The sequence below is a fragment of the Phaseolus vulgaris genome, chromosome 5, assembly GCF_000499845.2.
Source record: "Phaseolus vulgaris cultivar G19833 chromosome 5, P. vulgaris v2.0, whole genome shotgun sequence".
Lineage (NCBI taxonomy): Eukaryota > Viridiplantae > Streptophyta > Magnoliopsida > Fabales > Fabaceae > Phaseolus > Phaseolus vulgaris.
The window spans coordinates 4,437,408-4,456,386 of NC_023755.2; the positions used below are offsets into that span (position 1 = coordinate 4,437,408).

The window sequence follows — 18,979 nt, forward strand, 5'->3', positions numbered from 1 at the left end:
AGACCACCAACCAATGTCACTAAATACTTCCATCTAGCTAAACCATTAAACATCACAACTTTTGGATTCCTACAACAAAACAAACAACACTAAATTTGCACAGTAAGAATTATCTTACCAAGCACATTTGACTGCTACCTTGATCAGCATCTCCTCCACCAATCTTAATACTCCAAACTACACCATACTTATTGCTAACAACAACTAACACTGCAGAGTAGCACTCCTCATAAAATCCTTTCTTCCTTTCTCCATAATTTCCTCCATCCTTCCTCAAATAAGCCAATCAGGGTGCTCCTTCTTTTGCCTCTGCTTCCCACTTAACCAACAACCATTCCCAAGACTTAGTCTCTGCAGCTTCTTATGCATTGCACTACTATAGAAAAAACCTGCACCAAAAAAACTCAACCTTCCACACCTCTAAGCTAGCTCAAAGATATAAAACCAACCCATAACATTTGATAGTAAGAACATAAGCAACAAATTAATATTTCAATGCCAACACACCAAGCAAAGAGTAATGAAATATGGAACAAATAGGGCTTTTATGCTATTATTTTGTTGCCATGTTAATACAAGTTAAGGGTAATTTGATTACGTAAACTGATTGTTTGGTTTTTAATTAGGTTTTGTCTTATGTAATTCGTTAGTTTTGTTTTCTTAAATAAGTTTTGGATTATGTAAACTGGAAGCGGTTTTTTTTTTTTAATTGGGTTTTGGATTAGGTAATCCAAAAGTTAGTTTATATATATATATATATATATATATATTATATATCGGATTATATAATTTCAAAGCACTTTTTTATATTATATTAGCATGAGTTCAACTTGATGATTATGTTATCCCTTATCTTATTTGTAAATAATTGAAATTGACATGGTGTTGTGGACAAATATGACTAAAGCAAGAGGTACTGAATCTTAGGGTCACGATCCCACAAGTCTGACGATATCAGTTCGTAGAAGAGACCGAAATGATGTTGAGAAAATGATTGGTGTTGATTCTGATATTGATAATGAGCTAAAAAAGGATTTTGTGATGATGACCTAGTGGATTATGGAGAAAGGTTTTTTGAAAGACCTTATAATATGTCGTTATTGGTAAAGGAATGGTATAGGAACATCTAGAAATTCATAAATATTTTCTTCGTTTTGTAAATATTTTTTAATTATATAAGTTTTAAATGTGTATAAGTAATATTTGTGAAAAAAAAAAACTATATGTCTTATTAGGTTCACAACATACTAGATAGTAAATATTGGAGTGTTACACTTATCATATTTGAATTAATAATTTATAAATATAAACTAATTTAGTTTTGCAAGTAAAAGGATCAGAGGAATAATGTATATTATAAAACATGCTTATAGCTTAAAATATGTTGTTCTTAAATGTATATACTGAAATATAATCCTATTTCCAATAAATTTGTGATACCCATATCCTTAACTTTAAAGCAAATATAATTTTCACAATTTGATTAGGAAGTATGTTAAATTTAATTATTAAACTCCATAATGAATAATCAATTCACATATCCAAACTAAAAGAGCTGGAGTTTTTTTTTACTGAAATCGGAAAAGTAAAATTTGAAGAAATTTTAATTCTTAAATATGTAAAATGGTACTAATCTAATTACTCAGAAGACGAAAAATCAAATTCAACTCCTCGATATATAAAATATACAAATTAGTTCTTGAACATTATAGTTTAATGATAAAAATAGTTTTTAATTTAATTCCAAAAGAATTCTTAACATTATATTCTAGCAGAAAAATAATCTAATAAATAATAATAATAATAAGACATTATATTTACATAAAACGATTCAGATTCGTTTATTTTTCCAATAAAATTTGTTTGTTTCTAGCAACTTTCTTCCCAATGGATCAAGAGTGATACTAAAAAACAAAATGCACTCATTTGACATCACAAAAAGATAAAAAAATTAATTTATTTTTAATATAAAATCATAATATATATTACTATACTATTAAAATTATTTAAAAGTGTAAAATAATTTTTTGTGAGATCAATTGCTCTTAATGCCAATTTTTCCATTGACCAATCCAACCAGGCACACATTCCAAAAAATGGATAAGGTTTTTTTTTTTATCAGCAAAGTTTTCAGGGATAAGTTAGTTACAAAGTTAAAGTAAGTTGAAAACATTATATTATTAGATAAGGTAAAAATTCACATTCTCTTCTTGAACAAACATCTATATCATATCCTTCTTTATTTTCTCTTTATCATATTTTTTTTAAGTTTTATATCTTACAAATCTATCATTTCTCTTTCAACACAAATAGGTTTTTTGTAGATGATCCTTACACAAAATTATGTGTGCATAAATTTTAATAAATATTTTATACAAAAAAAAGTAAAATAAAATCTTTATTATATAAGAAATTCTACTCCCTGAAACTCAAAGGGATCACATTACAGTAACATGATGATGATGCAAGGAGAATCAACCTTGCTTCTAAGATTCTTTCAACTACTTTTACTTTTCTCATGCTTAAGGTTGAACAATAATGCAGAAGCATCAACCAGCAGCATCAATGTGTGGCCCAAACCAAGGAACCTCACATGGTCCCCACCATACCAAACCACCCTCCTCTCTTCTTCCTTCACCATCATCACCACCACCATCCACCACAACAAGCACCTCTCTGCCGCCATCTGTCACTACCACAGCCTCCTCAAATCCGAACACCACCACCCTCTTGTGCCTCTGGGAGTGAGCATCTCCAAGGACCTTCCACCACTGCAAAACCTGAGTATTACAGTGGTGGACCCTCATGCAGGACTTGTTAATGGTGTAAACGAGTCCTATACTCTCTCCATCCTTCCTTCTCATGCCACTCTCACTGCAAAGACTGTGTGGGGTGCCATGCGAGGTTTGGAGACTTTCTCCCAGCTTGCATGGGGTAACCCTACACAGATTACCGTGGGAGTGCAAGTGTGGGATTTTCCTCTGTTTGTTCATCGTGGACTCATGGTGGACACTGCAAGGAACTACTACCCCGTGAAGGACCTGTTGAGGACAGTAGAAGCCATGAGCATGAACAAGCTCAACGTGCTCCACTTGCATCTCACGGACGCAGAATCTTTCCCTTTGGTGCTGCCTTCAGAGCCTCGGTTGGCTGAAAAGGGAGCTTATGCACCTCACATGGTGTACACACCCCAGGATGTGAAAACACTTGTAGAGTTTGGCCTTGATCATGGAGTTCGTGTGATTCCTGAGATTGACACACCTGGTTAGAAACAATTTCTTTTACTTTGGAGGCTTTTCTTTAGAAAAATTTCCTAACTTGAAAACGGTGCTGAATTGATTAATTGGCTGATTACTTAGCTGTTCCTCCCCCCATGTTGGTCTTTTCTAGGAATCAAACCAGCTTTTGGTAAATTACAGTAATTAGAGTAACATGGTATGTTATTGTTGCTAGATAATCAAATTCCTTGTTCATATAGTTTTGCTCTATGTATACATAAGAGTATGGTTAGATGGTGTTACTATTTTAAATAAACTTTTGTATATAGTGAGTAATTGGTTGACTAATTAATCAATTGTAATTTCTTGCAGCACCATTTTCTTGGCATGTCATGTTTTAGCATCTGAAAGGTTATCTTCAAGTTTTGTGTCTGTATATCTGCACCATTTTAATGTCTAATCATGTATGTGGAAGCAGAGATATAGACACAAGGTTTGAACACTGAGAGGATTCATTCTACTTCTTTTCATTTTTCTTAAAATGCATGTTTCTATCAAATTCATGCTGACTTTTACTTTATGATGCTTGTGTGTTTGTAAAAACAACTGGCAAAGTGAGAAAATATTTCTCTCTGTCAGAGTTTCAAACAATTAGCAGTTGAGTTGATAGACACACCCTTAACAGTATAATGATGATACCAAAAATTTATGCATCTCATTCAAGGTTAGGAAGACACTTTCTTTTTAACCAAAAATGTTACAAGTTTAGGAAGATCAATCTCTTCATTCGGCACAACAGAGCAATTTTTGTTACTAATGTGTCTGAACCAGTTTGCAGAGTTTATGTCTGAATGGGGATCCCACTATAATGACTATTGGGTTACTTAAAAGACTCCTCCTTCTTCTATGATCCTTAGCTTCATTGCTGATAAGGCAGGAACTTTACTTTAGGAGTTAGTATTTTCTTTTTCTCATTTTATGATGTTTGGAGAAATGTCTTCATAAGTTCTTCTAGATAAGTAAAATAAGAATGAAAAGTGAAATCAGCTTCTCCAAAAGTTAAAATTAATTAATGCATGCAAATTATAGCCTATTAAAAACCTAATTTAATTTTTCCTTCTTATTTTTTTCTTTCCTAAAAGTGTGTATGGATAAAAATACCTTATATTAAACTAAAGAAGACTTCAAAACTCCTTTTCCTTATACTACAATGTTATGCTTCTAGGAACAGTGATTGAAATATAGTGTATATTAACAAAGCAAGAAGGATCTGAGGATACAACTCACCATAACAATGCTAATTCTCTGGCAAGCGATTGGTGATTAATTGAAGTATGAATTGGCAGAGCAGAAAGGATTTTGAAGTGCAGCTTACCATTAGAATGTCAAATTCTTCGCAGTTACAACCTCACTTAAAAATAATGTAACCATAAGGTCAATATAACTAGGCCTTTTTGTATGATTACCAAGTTTAGAACATTGTTTTAGCAGTGATACCATGTTGATTGAAAACCAAACATTTTCTTTTTCTCTTTTACATAATTTAGCTTCACAAGATAGAAGTTTTGAGAATTATGCTAATTACTGATTGATATGAACTGCATATCTGCAGGGCACACAGCATCTTGGGCATTAGCCCACCCTGACATTGTAACTTGTTCCAACATGTTCTGGTGGCCAGCTGGAAGTGATTGGTCTGACAGGCTAGCTTCACAACCAGGAACAGGACATTTGAACCCCTTAAACCCCAAGACCTACAAAGTCCTAAAGAATGTCATACATGACATAACCACATTGTTTCCAGAACCATTTTTCCACTCAGGTACTGATGAGATTGTACCAGGTTGCTGGAAAACTGACTCCACAATTCAGAAACATCTATCAAATGGTGGAACCCTCAACCAAGTTCTTGAGAAGTATATCAACAACACCCTCCCTTACATTGTTTCCCTCAACCGCACTGTTATCTATTGGGAAGATGTTTTGCTAGATGAAACAGTCCATGTGCCATCCACAATCCTACCAAAGGAGCATGTGATTTTGCAGACATGGCTCAAAGGACATAATCACACTAAGAAGATAGTTTCTGCAGGATACCGAACCATTGTGTCATCTGCAGATTTCTATTATCTGGATTGTGGACATGGCACCTATGTTGGAAACAATAGTGCTTATGACAAGCAAGATGGAAGCACAGGCAACGGTGGCTCTTGGTGTGCACCCTTCAAGACATGGCAAACCATATACAACTATGACATAACATATGGGCTGAATGAGGAAGAAGCAAAATTGGTTTTGGGTGGGGAGGTGGCACTGTGGTCAGAACAATCTGATGCAACTGTTTTGGATGCAAGAGTTTGGCCAAGAGCTTCTGCAATGGCTGAGTCACTGTGGTCAGGAAATAGGGATGAAAAGGGTGTGAAGAGATATGCAGAAGCCACAGATAGACTGAATGAATGGAGAAGCAGAATGGTAAGCAGAGGAATAGGGGCAGAGCCCATTCAGCCACTTTGGTGTGTTAAGAACCCTGGCATGTGTAACACACAGCATTCAGTCTAGTTCCATTCTTCCACTGTCACAAAATAAAAATAAGAATGAATTGAAAATATACTGATGAAAACAAGGCTCAATTCAAAGAAAATACTCATTACACTTAATATCTTTTTTATATGAAAAAATCTAAACTTTGGTTCTTACATGAAATAGTCCTTGCACTCAACAATAGTTTTTGTTTGAGTCCTCTTATGATACAAACTTACACTTCAGTTTGATAAACTTACATTAAAAGATCTCTATTCTTAACCATTTTTATAGGTAAAACTACTTTAACGTTGTTCTAATGTATAAATTCATGTCATATGATATGTACAATTCAAATTTTAAATTTAACCTAAAAATAAAAGTAGGGGCTATTATGGATAACCTTCTCCTAAACTTTATTGAAAGAATAATTGTTTGTTTGTTTGATCACTAAAATCAATTGGGCAGAGCATATGTTTCAATTCAAAAATGTATGGCTGAAATTAATCTAGATACACATCTCAATTATATTAAAGGATTGAAAAACAATTATACATGGATACTTTACAAATTATAAGTGAAGAGAAATCGAGAAATTTCAAAAGCTATCAAATTTTGTTTGCAAATTCTCCGTGCAACTCCATACTTTTTTTTTAATTCCAACAATATTTTAGTATGGTGTAGAGTTCAGTGTTTTTTTCTTTATTTTCAAGTGGTGGTAATTGCTAGTGGTGGCTAATGATAACCGTTGATGGTTGAGATAAGTTTTGTGGTATTTTTATTGGTGGTGGTTGTGTTTTCGTTCATTTTTTTTATAAGTCATAAAATCCAAAAAAACCACGTGCAAAAATGAAGTATAAAACTAAAAAAAAAAATTATCTTCGCACTCCAGAATGACAAATAAAACAAATGTTCTTGTTAATCCTGATGGAAGATGCCCAAGACCCATCAAACCCTCTCATACACGCTCAAATGATGGAATTGTTCCCTCAAACACTGATGCTAGAAGGAAAGTATGGTGATGTGGACGTGTAGCTGAAATTATTTAAAAAAGTAAGGTTATGCTTTAGTTATTTAAAAATATTAAAACTGACTTTTTCCACTTAAAGTTTAAATAGCTGAAGGTATTGAGGTGGAAAAAAATTGCCAAATTGTTTAACATCTAACAAGTTTTTTTACACAATGAGAATGGAACATGAGATCTTCTTTATATGGATCATCCCCATAAAATGAAAGTGTAAACTACCTAACCACATTGTCAACCCATTAGATCGATTCAACTAGAGTATATAAATGAAATATAAACTCATTGAATTAATTTATTAAATTATATCCAAAGTTAAATTCGAAATTTTTCAATGACTATGTAAATTGGATCCCAAATTGACAGAGTCATGAATTAGAATAAAGTAGTCAAGTATTATTGATGTTCTTAAAATATGAGTGTTATCTAATTGGTCTTTGAAATTATTTTAGCGGCACTAAGCACTAAAAGTTTTGAAGTGTTATAACAATCTAGGTCTGTCTCCAAAGAAATCCACGTCAACTTCAACTCCAAGACTAAACCAAATGTGAAGTACAAATATATTTCTTTTTTTTAATATGCCTGAAACTTATGGTCTTATCTTACTTCTTTTTTTTTAATTTAATATGAATATATTTATGAAGCTTACTTTGGTTGTAACGTGAACTATGATACCATATTTAAGTAAACTTTTTCCAAAATCAATTACCATTTATTCTGACTTTGAATACATTTTTAAGTAATTCATAATTTATTTATTGTAACTAACACCCTCAAGTTCAATTTCAACTTATACTCTCCAACAAAACTTCTAGATTCCACATAAATGATTAATTTAACTAAAATCACACTTATATTACTTTTCAAACCATGCTAGGAACAACATGTATGCTTTGTGATAACTTCTCTTCTTTTATTTTTTAAGGTTTTTAACTTAAATAATAAATCATGTTAACAAGACTTAAAAAATGTATCAACATAATATTTAAGAGAAAATATAAGTGAATTGAGAAAATTATTAATAGAATCACTAATTTATCTTTGAGAAACTTTAGTATTACTAAAATTCTTTATAAGATAAATGAGTAGATTATTTTTTTTACATTGTATTTGGATCCAACTATGTATTGTTTAAGCAAAAAAGGGTTCACGTGGGTTTGTGAATAAGGTATGGAGAAACTTTGCACTAAAAATATGTCAAAGCATGCAGTTATTGCATATTGTGTAATGCATCTATATTAAGTATGGTTGTTATAACTCTTAACAAATTTTAACAGATTTAAACAAAGTGATTAGTTATTCCTATATAGAAAACATTATATATTTGTATTGTTTGTTAAGATAATTGTTAATATAAATGTGTTTAGTATACATGATATAAACTATATAAAAAATTAAAAATAGTGACTACCCCTCTATAATTTATCCTGCTATAACGAGGTTGATTGCTACGTGTGGTATCCTCCTGTTCTATCTCCCTCTCCATCATCTAGAAAAAAAAATAAAGAAACCAAAAAAATTAGTCAATTACTGCTTAATCAAAGAATACACGCAAGTTCGTAAACAATATAAATAATAAAAAAGACCAATCGTACTGACAACTTAGTACAGGTTTCTCTCATTTCCGATAGTACACAAATCTAGTTGATTTCTTGTCTTCCTCTATAATAAGAATTGATTACAATGCAGTCCTGAACTTTTTCTATCTAGCTAGAATAGATGTAGTTATTTTAATTGAATATGCTATTTAAATTAGTCATTTTGATCAATGAACAAGCAATTCAACAGAAACACTTGAGATACATTTCATACTCAGTATGGATTATATATTGCCTGAAATTCCATTGTCACTAGATAGTTCGAGTTTTAAGGCCTGCTAATATTTAAGAACTTCTAGCCATCTTTCAAGCAACAAGATTATGCATCCAATAAAAACAAAAATTTCCGATACTTCAAGTTACCCATCAGCATATTTGTCTAAATTTCATCACAAGCATTCATATCAATCTCATCCCTCATTAGTTTATGCTAATATATAGTTAACTGACCATATAAATTAGGAACTACTAAGGTCATTTACACCAATTTGCTAAAACATACAAAATAAAAACATATTGATACCGATCAGTTGTTCCAAAAATGTGAAACTGCAGGAATCATGGTACCTTTTTGGCATTGGAGGTGATTGCCATTTGTCTGATATGACTTCGCTCCAATGGCCTCAGGACAACCTTAGTCTAACCATGCCTTAGGCCTCTAGGGTTTCAACATTAGAAAACCACAAGCTCATAGAAGCAGGTTCCCAACAAGTCCCTTGTTTGTAACCTCACCACATTCTGCCATACACAATCTGCAGCATCAGAAGGCTGGTGGAATATTTGTAGAACGAGCCCTGAAGTTTGGCCACTAATGTTTTCTGTGTGGCTTCATATCAATGTGTGGTCTCGTTTCAACTAAGAGCTTTGCCTGAGCTTGACAACGCTACGGACCAGTACACAAATTCCCAAATGAGAACATCCCTCACCTTTATTACAGGTTGTAGTTGACGAATCTCAGCTACCCTTTAAAGCAATAATAAATCCAAAGAGCAATGACTTGATGTTGTTTAGGTACACCATATCTCACATGGCATACCTCAGATACCATCCTCTTTTTTATCTTCATTTCATGACAATTCTCGTCTAGCATTATTGTTTGGGTAAAATTTCACCTTGTATTACATAGTCCAGTAATCAAGAAAATGTCGCAGCAGTATGAAATTGAAGCCTGAAGGGGTTTGATATGCATGTTTTTGCCATGCTTCCTATTAGCTTCTTTACTCTTAAAATCTGTATCTCTGTTATTCTAGAACTAATAATATATTCAGCAACTGCTCTATTTCCAACAATCCTGTCAATTTAACCATTAGGGATGTTCTGATGTTTTATGTAACAGTGGAGTGGAAATTGATTTTGTTGATGATTATAGCTTTTATACAATAGCGGAATACATTAATAATGTATATTACACGATTAAACTATAAAAAACTACTATCACCTTTTATGGTGGGAATAGTGCATAGAAATATGAGGGAATAAGTTTGCTCAAACTTTCAAGTCTAAATTGATGAGAAGATATATTTTTTATTTCAAGCAATGATGGGTATTGGGTAAGCTACAATTTTCCTTTCCTTCATAAAATAAATTACTCTTTCTCCTTGACTGCAGAGTCAGACAAACTGGCCCTACCATCTACATTTAGGGACAAAACCAGTGAACAAGTTTTGTCCCTTAAAACTCGTTCAGGTTCAGGGGTTACTTGACAGGAATTTTTACCCTTGATTAAACACAAATTTGTAACTGACATGTTTTCAAATACAGCGAAGGGAAAAAAGGAGAGTTTCCCAAAAGATCTTGAGGTCAATTCTACAAGTTCAGATCAAGAACATACAGCTGACAGTGATAAATATATATTCATTGATTAAGATTACGCTTCGAGAAAAAAACTACTGGGTTATCAAAACAAGAATGCATTGATTCACCAATTTGTTCACGTTTAAAATATAATAATCCACAATTTTTGACATGATTGTTGGTTCTCAACTTCTAGTGCAGTCATGAACTTGCATTGTTAACTTCCAAAAACAGAAGAGGGCAACATGTAACAAGCACAAGTATAAAAATTGAAATCATTTACAGTGTCAAGGTCACTCACTCAAGCTTAGCTGCCTTCTTGGAGTTAGCATATTCTAAAGCTTTGAAAACTGAAGCATATTTATGGTTACGAATAATCATGACGAGGATGTATATGTTGGCTGCTAGAAACAGTAAGCTTGCTGCCCAAAGCTGTAAGAAGACATTTTTACCCTTGAACTCAAGCAGGTAACCCCACATCAACCAATGGGTCTGAGCCCCAATCCACAAAAGAATGCAAGATAACCCATCCCATCTAAGTTTCATTTTACTCCAAGGAAGTATTAGGGGCAACAAGCAAAAGAACCAAACAAAATACTGGGCTGTAATCACCTGCAAAATATACAGATATCAGCTACGCTATAATATAAGGAAACATGCTAAAGAGGCCATTAACAAAAGGCCTCCAAGCCTCCAACTACAGATATGACCATGCTTGAAAATAAACAATCTGATTCGCTAAAGTCTACATGCAGGACTTTAATTAAATGTAACTTGACAAACCTTATTGAATGCCACAAAGGCCACGGTCTGCACAAATATGCAAAATGGCAAATCTTGTGCAAAACAGAAGATAAGAACCAGCTGAACCAAAAATTGGGGCAAAAAGGAGATAAGCTTTTCCACCACTGAAGTGTCATGCCCATAATGAAGATATATGTGATAGAAATAGATGGAGAAGTTATGTCTTGGATCAGTTCTAGTAAGATGGTACAACATAGCCTCATGTAGGAATTCCCACTCGTATAAACAGTAGAAAAGACCAGTACAAAAGAGGAAAACCAATCCTGAGACAAGTCCAAATATCAGCCTGTTCCACGTGAATATGCTTTTAAATAGATAGTGTAAATTATGCCAGCCACTCCTAGCTTTGGGTCTCTCTCCCTTAACAGCACTCCAGTTCCTTAAGACAGGTTTCTGATCAGATGGGAAGAAGTTCGGATCAAGAACCAGGATTATAGGAATAGAGTAAATTATAGGATAAATCCTGAAATGGACAACAAGTCCATACCAAAATGCTGACTGTAACACGTTACCTGCAAACCAGAGGGAAAAAGGCATACCATCAAAGCACCAAGAGATAGGCAAATATCTAATGCTTATACCTTTTACGAAAAAAGGTTTCATTGTTGTATCAACCAACAATGATAGAGCCAGAGATTTTAAGCTATGTAGCTCTAAAACTTAGCATACTACCATAGTAAGTATAAAATATACATCATAGTGAAACCATAGTGAAACTTAGCATACTACATATTGGATTGAATGCTTACCACTGGGCCAAAAACTATAGCTAATAGTTAGAGTGCAACTCTTTCTACTTAAGAGCATAGCAATCCAAGTGCCACAATTCGATAATGACTTGGCACACCTTGCCTACTACACCACAGAACAATTGATGTCACTTGCAACAATCTCCTCCTCAGCATTTTTCATTTGGGAATCAAACTCATGACCTTGTCTATGATACCAATTGTTGGATCGAGTGTTTACCACTAGATCAAAAGCTAGAGTTGATAATCAGGATTCAATTTTTTCTACTTAAGAGTTAAGCAGGCCGAACACGACAATTCGATTGTGATGTGATTTTGCCATTGTTATTGAAAATTCTTTATGCAGCACCATGGCAGAAACTAGTGGCGGATTTACAGCTTGCCGCCACAACATGGCTGATAGCATTCTCCTTCTATGGCTTGATTTTCTGCTAAAAGTTAGCAACTAGTTGCTAAAAACAGTGTACCAAAGAATCTCTAGTTTTTTTAGCTTTTAGAATATTTGGTAGAAGATAAAACTAATGAGCAAAGAATGAAATGAAAAGATTTTTCTTTTCAGTGGACAGAGTTTGGAAAAATGGGAAGATGGAAAACTATTTTGGATAGATTATCTATTGTACACTTCAATAAAGATTGTAAAATTTATTATTAAAAGTTCTTTCTTCTTTATGTTGCGGAGAAGGCCACCAGTTAATCATCTAAACTAGTATAGCTCTTAGAACTTAAGGAGTGTTACAGATTAAAAGATGACAAACTAAACAGTCCAACTACATCAATTTAAGCTAATACAGATGCAGAACCATACCTTTCAAAAGACAGATCACGATCCACAATATCAAGGCACAAACAATAGGCTCACAGTTCCCACGTGTTCCAATGGTGAAGGTAAATGGATTAAAGAGCCATGCCATGACAGAATAGTTGCACATATTTTCTGGAACCTTCCGTAGCTTTAGAATATAATATATGAAATATCCCACAAGTATATCTGCATTTTATAAGATGACATTGGGTTAGGAGTAATGACTGGAATATTCAGCATATTCATAATGTAACAGCATATTGATTTGAAATAATGCAAGTGGAATGGTCACTTAAATTCACAAATAATGGAAATTTCTAAATGTCCCAAGTCTAACACAATTTTTTTAGACTTTCCCATTATTTTGGTTTTGTTGGAAATAACTTTTTTCTCTTTGACTACATAAGGCTACATTGGTTGCGGTCCAAACGAATGCCTCTGGGCAAGTTATCTCCGACTTTGGGAGTGACTTTGTTTGAAGCCTTAACTCAATTGATCATACTTTATCCAGTAACAATACTTGTCTTATTTTCCTGCCCTCCAACCATGGGTCAGTCACCAGGCTTAATGTTGACTAATAGTAAGCCATTACATTCAATACTTTAAACCCTTTATTGTATGTGTTCCCCATCCAACTCACTTGAACGTCATTACCCATTTGTCTGCATATTGAAGCATACTCCTTGGGCCAGGGAAGGAAGACAATTTGCTACCCTGTCAATAGGCTAGACAAAACTGCAAATTTGTGACTGTTGATTGGAAAACCAATGTCTGAGACTGTGATAACATTCATAGACATATAATATAACAAATCATAAAGTTGTTGAAGTTCACTTTGTTGATTTTTCAATTAACAGTATACCCACTCTAGTCTGCGCTTTTGTCCCTAAAGTGTACCCCCCATTCTTAAGGAGCCAAATTTGTATATCTAAAATATGCAAAATTACTGCCACATATAGTTCAATAATCTTGCTTGAACTAGGTAACTGAAAAACAGTTTAGCAGATTCAAAAGTCTGACCATACCTGAAGCTGAGAAAAGGAACTTTCCCCAGGAGCGATGAATATATGAATTTGGAATGAGAAGAAAAGCAAGCAAGGGGGAATAGCGATAAGTGGTTCTCTTATAGGGGGAGTCACCCACAGCCATTAAAGCAGCAGCATCCGAAAAGACAAGGTAATCAACATCAGTGTATCTAACCTCCATATGAGCATCTTGCCACTCTCCATACACAATCAAAATAACTCGAAAAATGGCTGAGAATACAAGCAGTGAACGAATATCTAAGGACGCCATTGCTGAAAGTTAACAACAAAACAAACATCAGAAAAAGAACCACAATTACCTCAATAAAGCATTACTAGAATATGATAAGAATACACTACTTAGATAACAAGTCTCTCTCGTCCTCCCCACTCTCTCAATAAGACATTTTCGATGTTATCTATAAATTAAACTTCATTAGTTTTTTTTAAAGAAAGTGTCAATAAATATAAATAACCTTGCAATGGTCAGATTAAACTACCAACAACAATGCAAAATATAAGAACATGAAATGAAAACTTCAATTGCAATCTGACGAGTACCCCAAGAAACGGCTATTGTATAACTAAGAATTGTATACAACTGAAAGGGCAAAACGAAGTCAGTTACTACTCGTATGAAACAGAACAAAAACATCTTATTATTCATCATTGATACAATCTAAGATCCAAGCCATAAAAATATAAAGGAGAAAACGCAAAATTACTCACAAATGGTGTTTGAAAACAGAACCAGTAGCTTCAGCGAGAATAGGACTCAAAACCTGAGATGACGAAGAACACTGTTGATCTGATCGGTTCGGTTCAACGGATAGCTTGACCCGGAAACAAAATCAAAAAAATTGCTTCACAGAACTAAACCAAAATTTGCAACCAAAGTACATGTGAAATGTGCTTTTGGTTGGAAAAGTTAAAAGCTAAAAAATTATTAAGTTCAATTATTATTGGACAGTATTTTACAAAGAACTTTTAAAATAAATAATTTTTTCCATGAATTACAATTAATTTATTGATAATCGAATTTGAGTGCTTTTACAGTTTGTCTTAAAGGTTTTTAAGAAAAAAATGAAAAATAAAAACTAAATTAATACTTTCATAAATTAAATTCATATGGTTATAAATTAATTTATAAAAAAAAAATATAAATTTTTTCAATTTTTATTTTTAATGAATAAATTAGTAAAGAAAATAAACATTCATCTCTTGCACCATAAAAATAAAAAGGAGAAATTGAGAATTGGAAAGTGACCGTCAGTGCGACGCTTGAAGACGTAGCGTTCCATTTGGAAGTAACAATTTTTCGTGTCGAGTTGAACGTCGGCGACGAGCATCATCAAGATAACATTACCAAAGTCAATAACTTATGAATACATTTTAACTTTATTTATACATATTATCATCATAAGTTTGTCGATCAAGCACTAATATCTTATTTTAGTAAGAAATAATACACAAAAAGGTTAATGTCTTGTTAGGATTTTCACTTGAGCTAAAAAAAAATTCACATCAGCTAAAAATCTTGATGAAAAGAAAAAAAAATTAACTTGTCAGAAATTTCACTTAAACGAAAAATCATGCAGAAAAAAAGGAATTGACCTCATTTTCATTCCCGCTTTGGTGAAAATCATGCAGAAAAAGAGGAACTTGTCTTGCTCATATTTTCACTTAAGCGAAAATTAGACAAAATCCAAACATGCAAAAGAGCATAAAACATATCCAAAGTTTGCCAAAGTAATTTTCTACCAATTCAACATTTTTCACAAGTTTAAACCAACAATAAACATCACTCTAATAAAGCATTCAAAACTTAGAACATTAATATAACTTAATATGATCATTCTTACCTCAAATTTACATCAGCAACTTCCATTCAAACATTCATTTCATTTTGTCATACATAGCAAATCTAATTGTTTCTATTTCAAGTGCACTCTACTATCAAAATAAATTTCAAGCCATAACTAAATACTACATTCATCTAAACATCTTTATTCTTTTGATTATAAATAACTCAAATACTACATTCATATTATTTTTTAGTTAATTGATTATCTTGATTGGTGGGGAAAGAGACCTAAAAATGAAGATAAAAGTGGTACAAAAATCAAAGTAGAACAACAAGTTGAATTAGCAGACAGAAGAGGAAGAATGTTTCATGTTAATGTTACACAGATTGGCGTAATGGAAACCATAAGCACACCATTCTCATATGCAATCAAGAGTATTCTTGTTGGACTAACCACTAAATAATGACTAGAATTAGGGAAATGTTGAATACTCATAAAGCAAACTCGAATCAGAAGATGATGGATAAGTGTAGCACCATTTGATGGATAATTAACACTAAAATGTCTAACCATATGAGAATAAATTTGAAGAGTATGTATGAGTTACGTGGTATTCAACATTATTTTGTATGGACAATGCACTTTTACAACCAAAGAAAGGGATATTGTGCTTGATGAGGATCTAAAACTTGCAAATGTTCCCATGTTGAATTGCAACATCATATCATCTCACAACTATTGGATAAATTCATTTACATTTTCTAGTTCGGTAACAAAATATGTGTTATGCTAGACTACACTTCAATGCTGAGTGGAAGGAGTGTATGGAAGAATGAGCTTTATTTTTTCATGGAATTTAGGGTGTAAGATGCTTTATCGTTGATGGTGTGAACAATGCAAATATTTAACATAGGGACATCCTTCATCGAAAATCACACACTTAGTTTTTGGTGTTGGTGGAAATAAAAATTGTGAATCTTTCAATAAGGCTTGAAATATGTCTTAAAGCTAAGAAAACTAGGGAAATGAGTATTAACACCTCTAGGTTACACCTTCTTAACCTTCCTTTTAAATTAAAAACGCTCTAAAGAAACAAAGAACACTATCAAAGAGAGTACAAAGAAATCTTACATGGTATAAATTCACAAAGTGAAGAATTACAATGGTTTAGCACTCAACCTAAAAGACTAAATGCTCTAATGGCTAGATTAGACGTTCACTACAACTCTGAGTATCTTTAGCAAAATTACTAGCATATCTTTTTGTTGCTTGGCTTGCCTTACTTTTGTTCTCCACCTTCAATCTCCTTACTTTGTCCTTGGGTACTTGAATTGGTTAAGTTTGTATATTACATTATCTTCATATCTGCTTCTTTTTCATGTTAGACACTCAAAACCAAAAGCTTGGATTTGTGCCAAACCATTGTAATTCTTCACTTTGTGAAGTTATACCCATGTAAGATTTCTTTGTGTTAGAATATATGGCTTTAAACAAGAGGGGAGTGAATTGTTTACAAAAGATTTTCGAAAAATTTTAAAGGTTTAATGAAACTTTGTGAAGAAATCCAGAAAAGGAATCAAGTTAGCCAAGAACACAATTTGTTTTAAAGTGAAACACAGAAAAACAATCGATTGTTTTTTCGAATCAATCGGTTGTTTATACTAGTTAAAACTTAAACAACTTAAAAACAGAACTTAAAGGAGTTCAGAGAAAGAGAAATGCACACAAGCAGTTTATACTGGTTCACTCTTACAACAAGAGCTACATCCAGTTCCCTGAAACCACTGGGTAATCCACTAAGCAATCAAATCGGATTACAAAACATCGCACACCAAAGTAGTGACCTTGAACCCCTCAAGAAACACACTACCTTTGGCAAACCACACCAAAAGTATTGATCTTGAACACCTCAAGAACACACAACACTCCTTGAAAATACAAAAGATTGAGAAAGGATTACACCTGATCAAAGTTCAACTGAAAATAATACAATTGCAATCCTATTTCACTTTCACTTGAAAATCCAAAGCTTGATGTGAATCTTGGAAAATTGAGGTCAAATATGTTAAACTGAATTTCTCAAAACTGTTTCTTACCCTCCAAAAACATATAACTAACTATTTATATTTTCCAAAGATTGGTCAAAACATTTAATGAATGAGTGTATTCAGTTAGAAATCATTTAAGACAAATTTACCATTCAAAACTGAATTCTGTTAGGATTTTCAAAGAAACAATGGGGTTGAAAACACGAAACAACCGATTGATTTGGTTTGACAGTTAAGTCAACCAACTCAAACAACTTTCAACCTTTTTCAAAACCTTTAAGAGCAAAACAACCGATTGATTCGACAAAACAACAGGTTGTTTTTCACTTAGTTGGAAAAACATTTAATTTAGAAAAAATCAATTCACATCAGTTTTAGATTCAACAAAAGAGTGTATCACACTTTATTCTACCCAGATCCCACCCACACAGAGTAACAACATCAGTCTTTCATCAAACACATTGGATTTGGATTCTTCAAAGCTCTTGATCACTCTTGATCAACACTTTGTACTCTCTTTGACAGTGTTCTTTGTTTCTTTAGAGCGTTCTTAATTTAAAAGGAAGGTTAAGAAGGTGTAACCTAGAGAGGTGTTAATACTCATTTTCCTTGTTTTCTTAGAGCTTTAAAACACATTACAAGCCTTATTGAAAGATTCACAATTTTTATTTCCACCAACACCAAAAACTAAGTGTGTGATTTTCCACGAAGGATGTCCCTATGTTAAATATTTGCATGGTTCACACCATCAACTATAAAAAATCTTACACCCCAAATTCTATGAAAAATAAAGCTCATTCTTACATACATTCGTTCTACTCAGCATTGAAGTGCATTCTAGCATAACACAAATTTTGTTACCGAGCTTGAAAATGCAAATGGATTTATCCAATAGTTGTGAGATGATACGAGGTTGCAATTCAACATGGGAACATTGAGAACATTTGCAAGTTTTAGATCCCCATCAAACACAATATCCATTTCTTTGGTTGTAAAAGTGTTTTGTCCATACAAAATAATGTTGAATACCATGTAACTGATACATACTCTTCAAATTTCTTCTCATATGATTGGACATTTTAGTGTTAATTATCCATCAAATAGTGCTACACTTACCCATCATCTTCTGATCCGAGTTTGCTTTATGAGTATTCAACATTTCCTTAATACTAATAATTATTTAGTGGTTAGTCCAACAATAATACTTTTGATTGCGTATGAGAAGAATGTGCTTATGGTTTCCACTGTGCCAATTTGTGTAACATTAACATGAAACATTTCTCCTCTTTTGCGTGCTAATTGAACTTGTTGCTTTGCTTTGCTTTTTTACCACTTTCCACTTTTATCTTCATTTTTAGGTCTCTTTCCCCACCAATCAAGATAATCCATTAACTAAAAATATTTAAATTATATAAGAATACATAATATTATATAATTATATAATAATTTATATTTAAATTATTTGAAAATATTAAAAAATAAATAAATTCAAAGTTACTATATCTTTATTTAGAATTACAATTATATAATTATATAATAAATTATATTTAAATTATTTGAAAATATTAAAATTTAAATAAAAAAATTAAATT

At 32.7% G+C, this 18,979-nt stretch overlaps 2 protein-coding genes across 2 annotated transcripts; one reads left to right on the forward strand and one right to left on the reverse strand.

Annotated features, from left to right (window-relative positions):
* The first annotated feature begins 2,406 nt into the window (after positions 1-2,406).
* LOC137834933 (beta-hexosaminidase 2-like) lies at positions 2,407-5,972 on the forward strand. The gene is made up of 2 exons (XM_068643181.1): positions 2,407-3,264; positions 4,831-5,972. Exons 1-2 carry the CDS (start codon positions 2,454-2,456, stop codon positions 5,775-5,777), a joined length of 1,758 nt encoding a protein of 585 aa, XP_068499282.1. The 5' UTR covers positions 2,407-2,453; the 3' UTR covers positions 5,778-5,972.
* A 2,086-nt stretch (positions 5,973-8,058) lies between these two features.
* LOC137834934 (GPI mannosyltransferase 1) lies at positions 8,059-14,438 on the reverse strand. The gene is made up of 7 exons (XM_068643182.1): positions 14,264-14,438; positions 13,535-13,807; positions 12,513-12,695; positions 10,938-11,470; positions 10,456-10,766; positions 8,928-9,651; positions 8,059-8,251 (listed from the first exon to the last, which is right to left on the reverse strand). Exons 2-6 carry the CDS (start codon positions 13,803-13,805, stop codon positions 9,495-9,497), a joined length of 1,455 nt encoding a protein of 484 aa, XP_068499283.1. The 5' UTR covers positions 13,806-13,807; positions 14,264-14,438; the 3' UTR covers positions 8,059-8,251; positions 8,928-9,494.
* Positions 14,439-18,979: the final 4,541 nt, after the last annotated feature.

Coding starts and splice junctions, on each gene's coding strand:
- LOC137834933 (XM_068643181.1), top strand. CDS start 2,454: ATGATGATGATGCAAGGAGAATCAACCTTGCTTCTAAGATTCTTTCAA. Junction 3,265..4,830: donor TCCTGAGATTGACACACCTG/GTTAGAAACAAT, acceptor GCATATCTGCAG/GGCACACAGCATCTTGGGCA.
- LOC137834934 (XM_068643182.1), bottom strand. CDS start 13,805: ATGGCGTCCTTAGATATTCGTTCACTGCTTGTATTCTCAGCCATTTTT. Junction 10,767..10,937: donor CCTTTGTGGCATTCAATAAG/GTTTGTCAAGTT, acceptor TATATTTTGCAG/GTGATTACAGCCCAGTATTT. Junction 9,652..10,455: donor AAGAAGGCAGCTAAGCTTGA/GTGAGTGACCTT, acceptor TTAAATTGACAG/GATTGTTGGAAATAGAGCAG.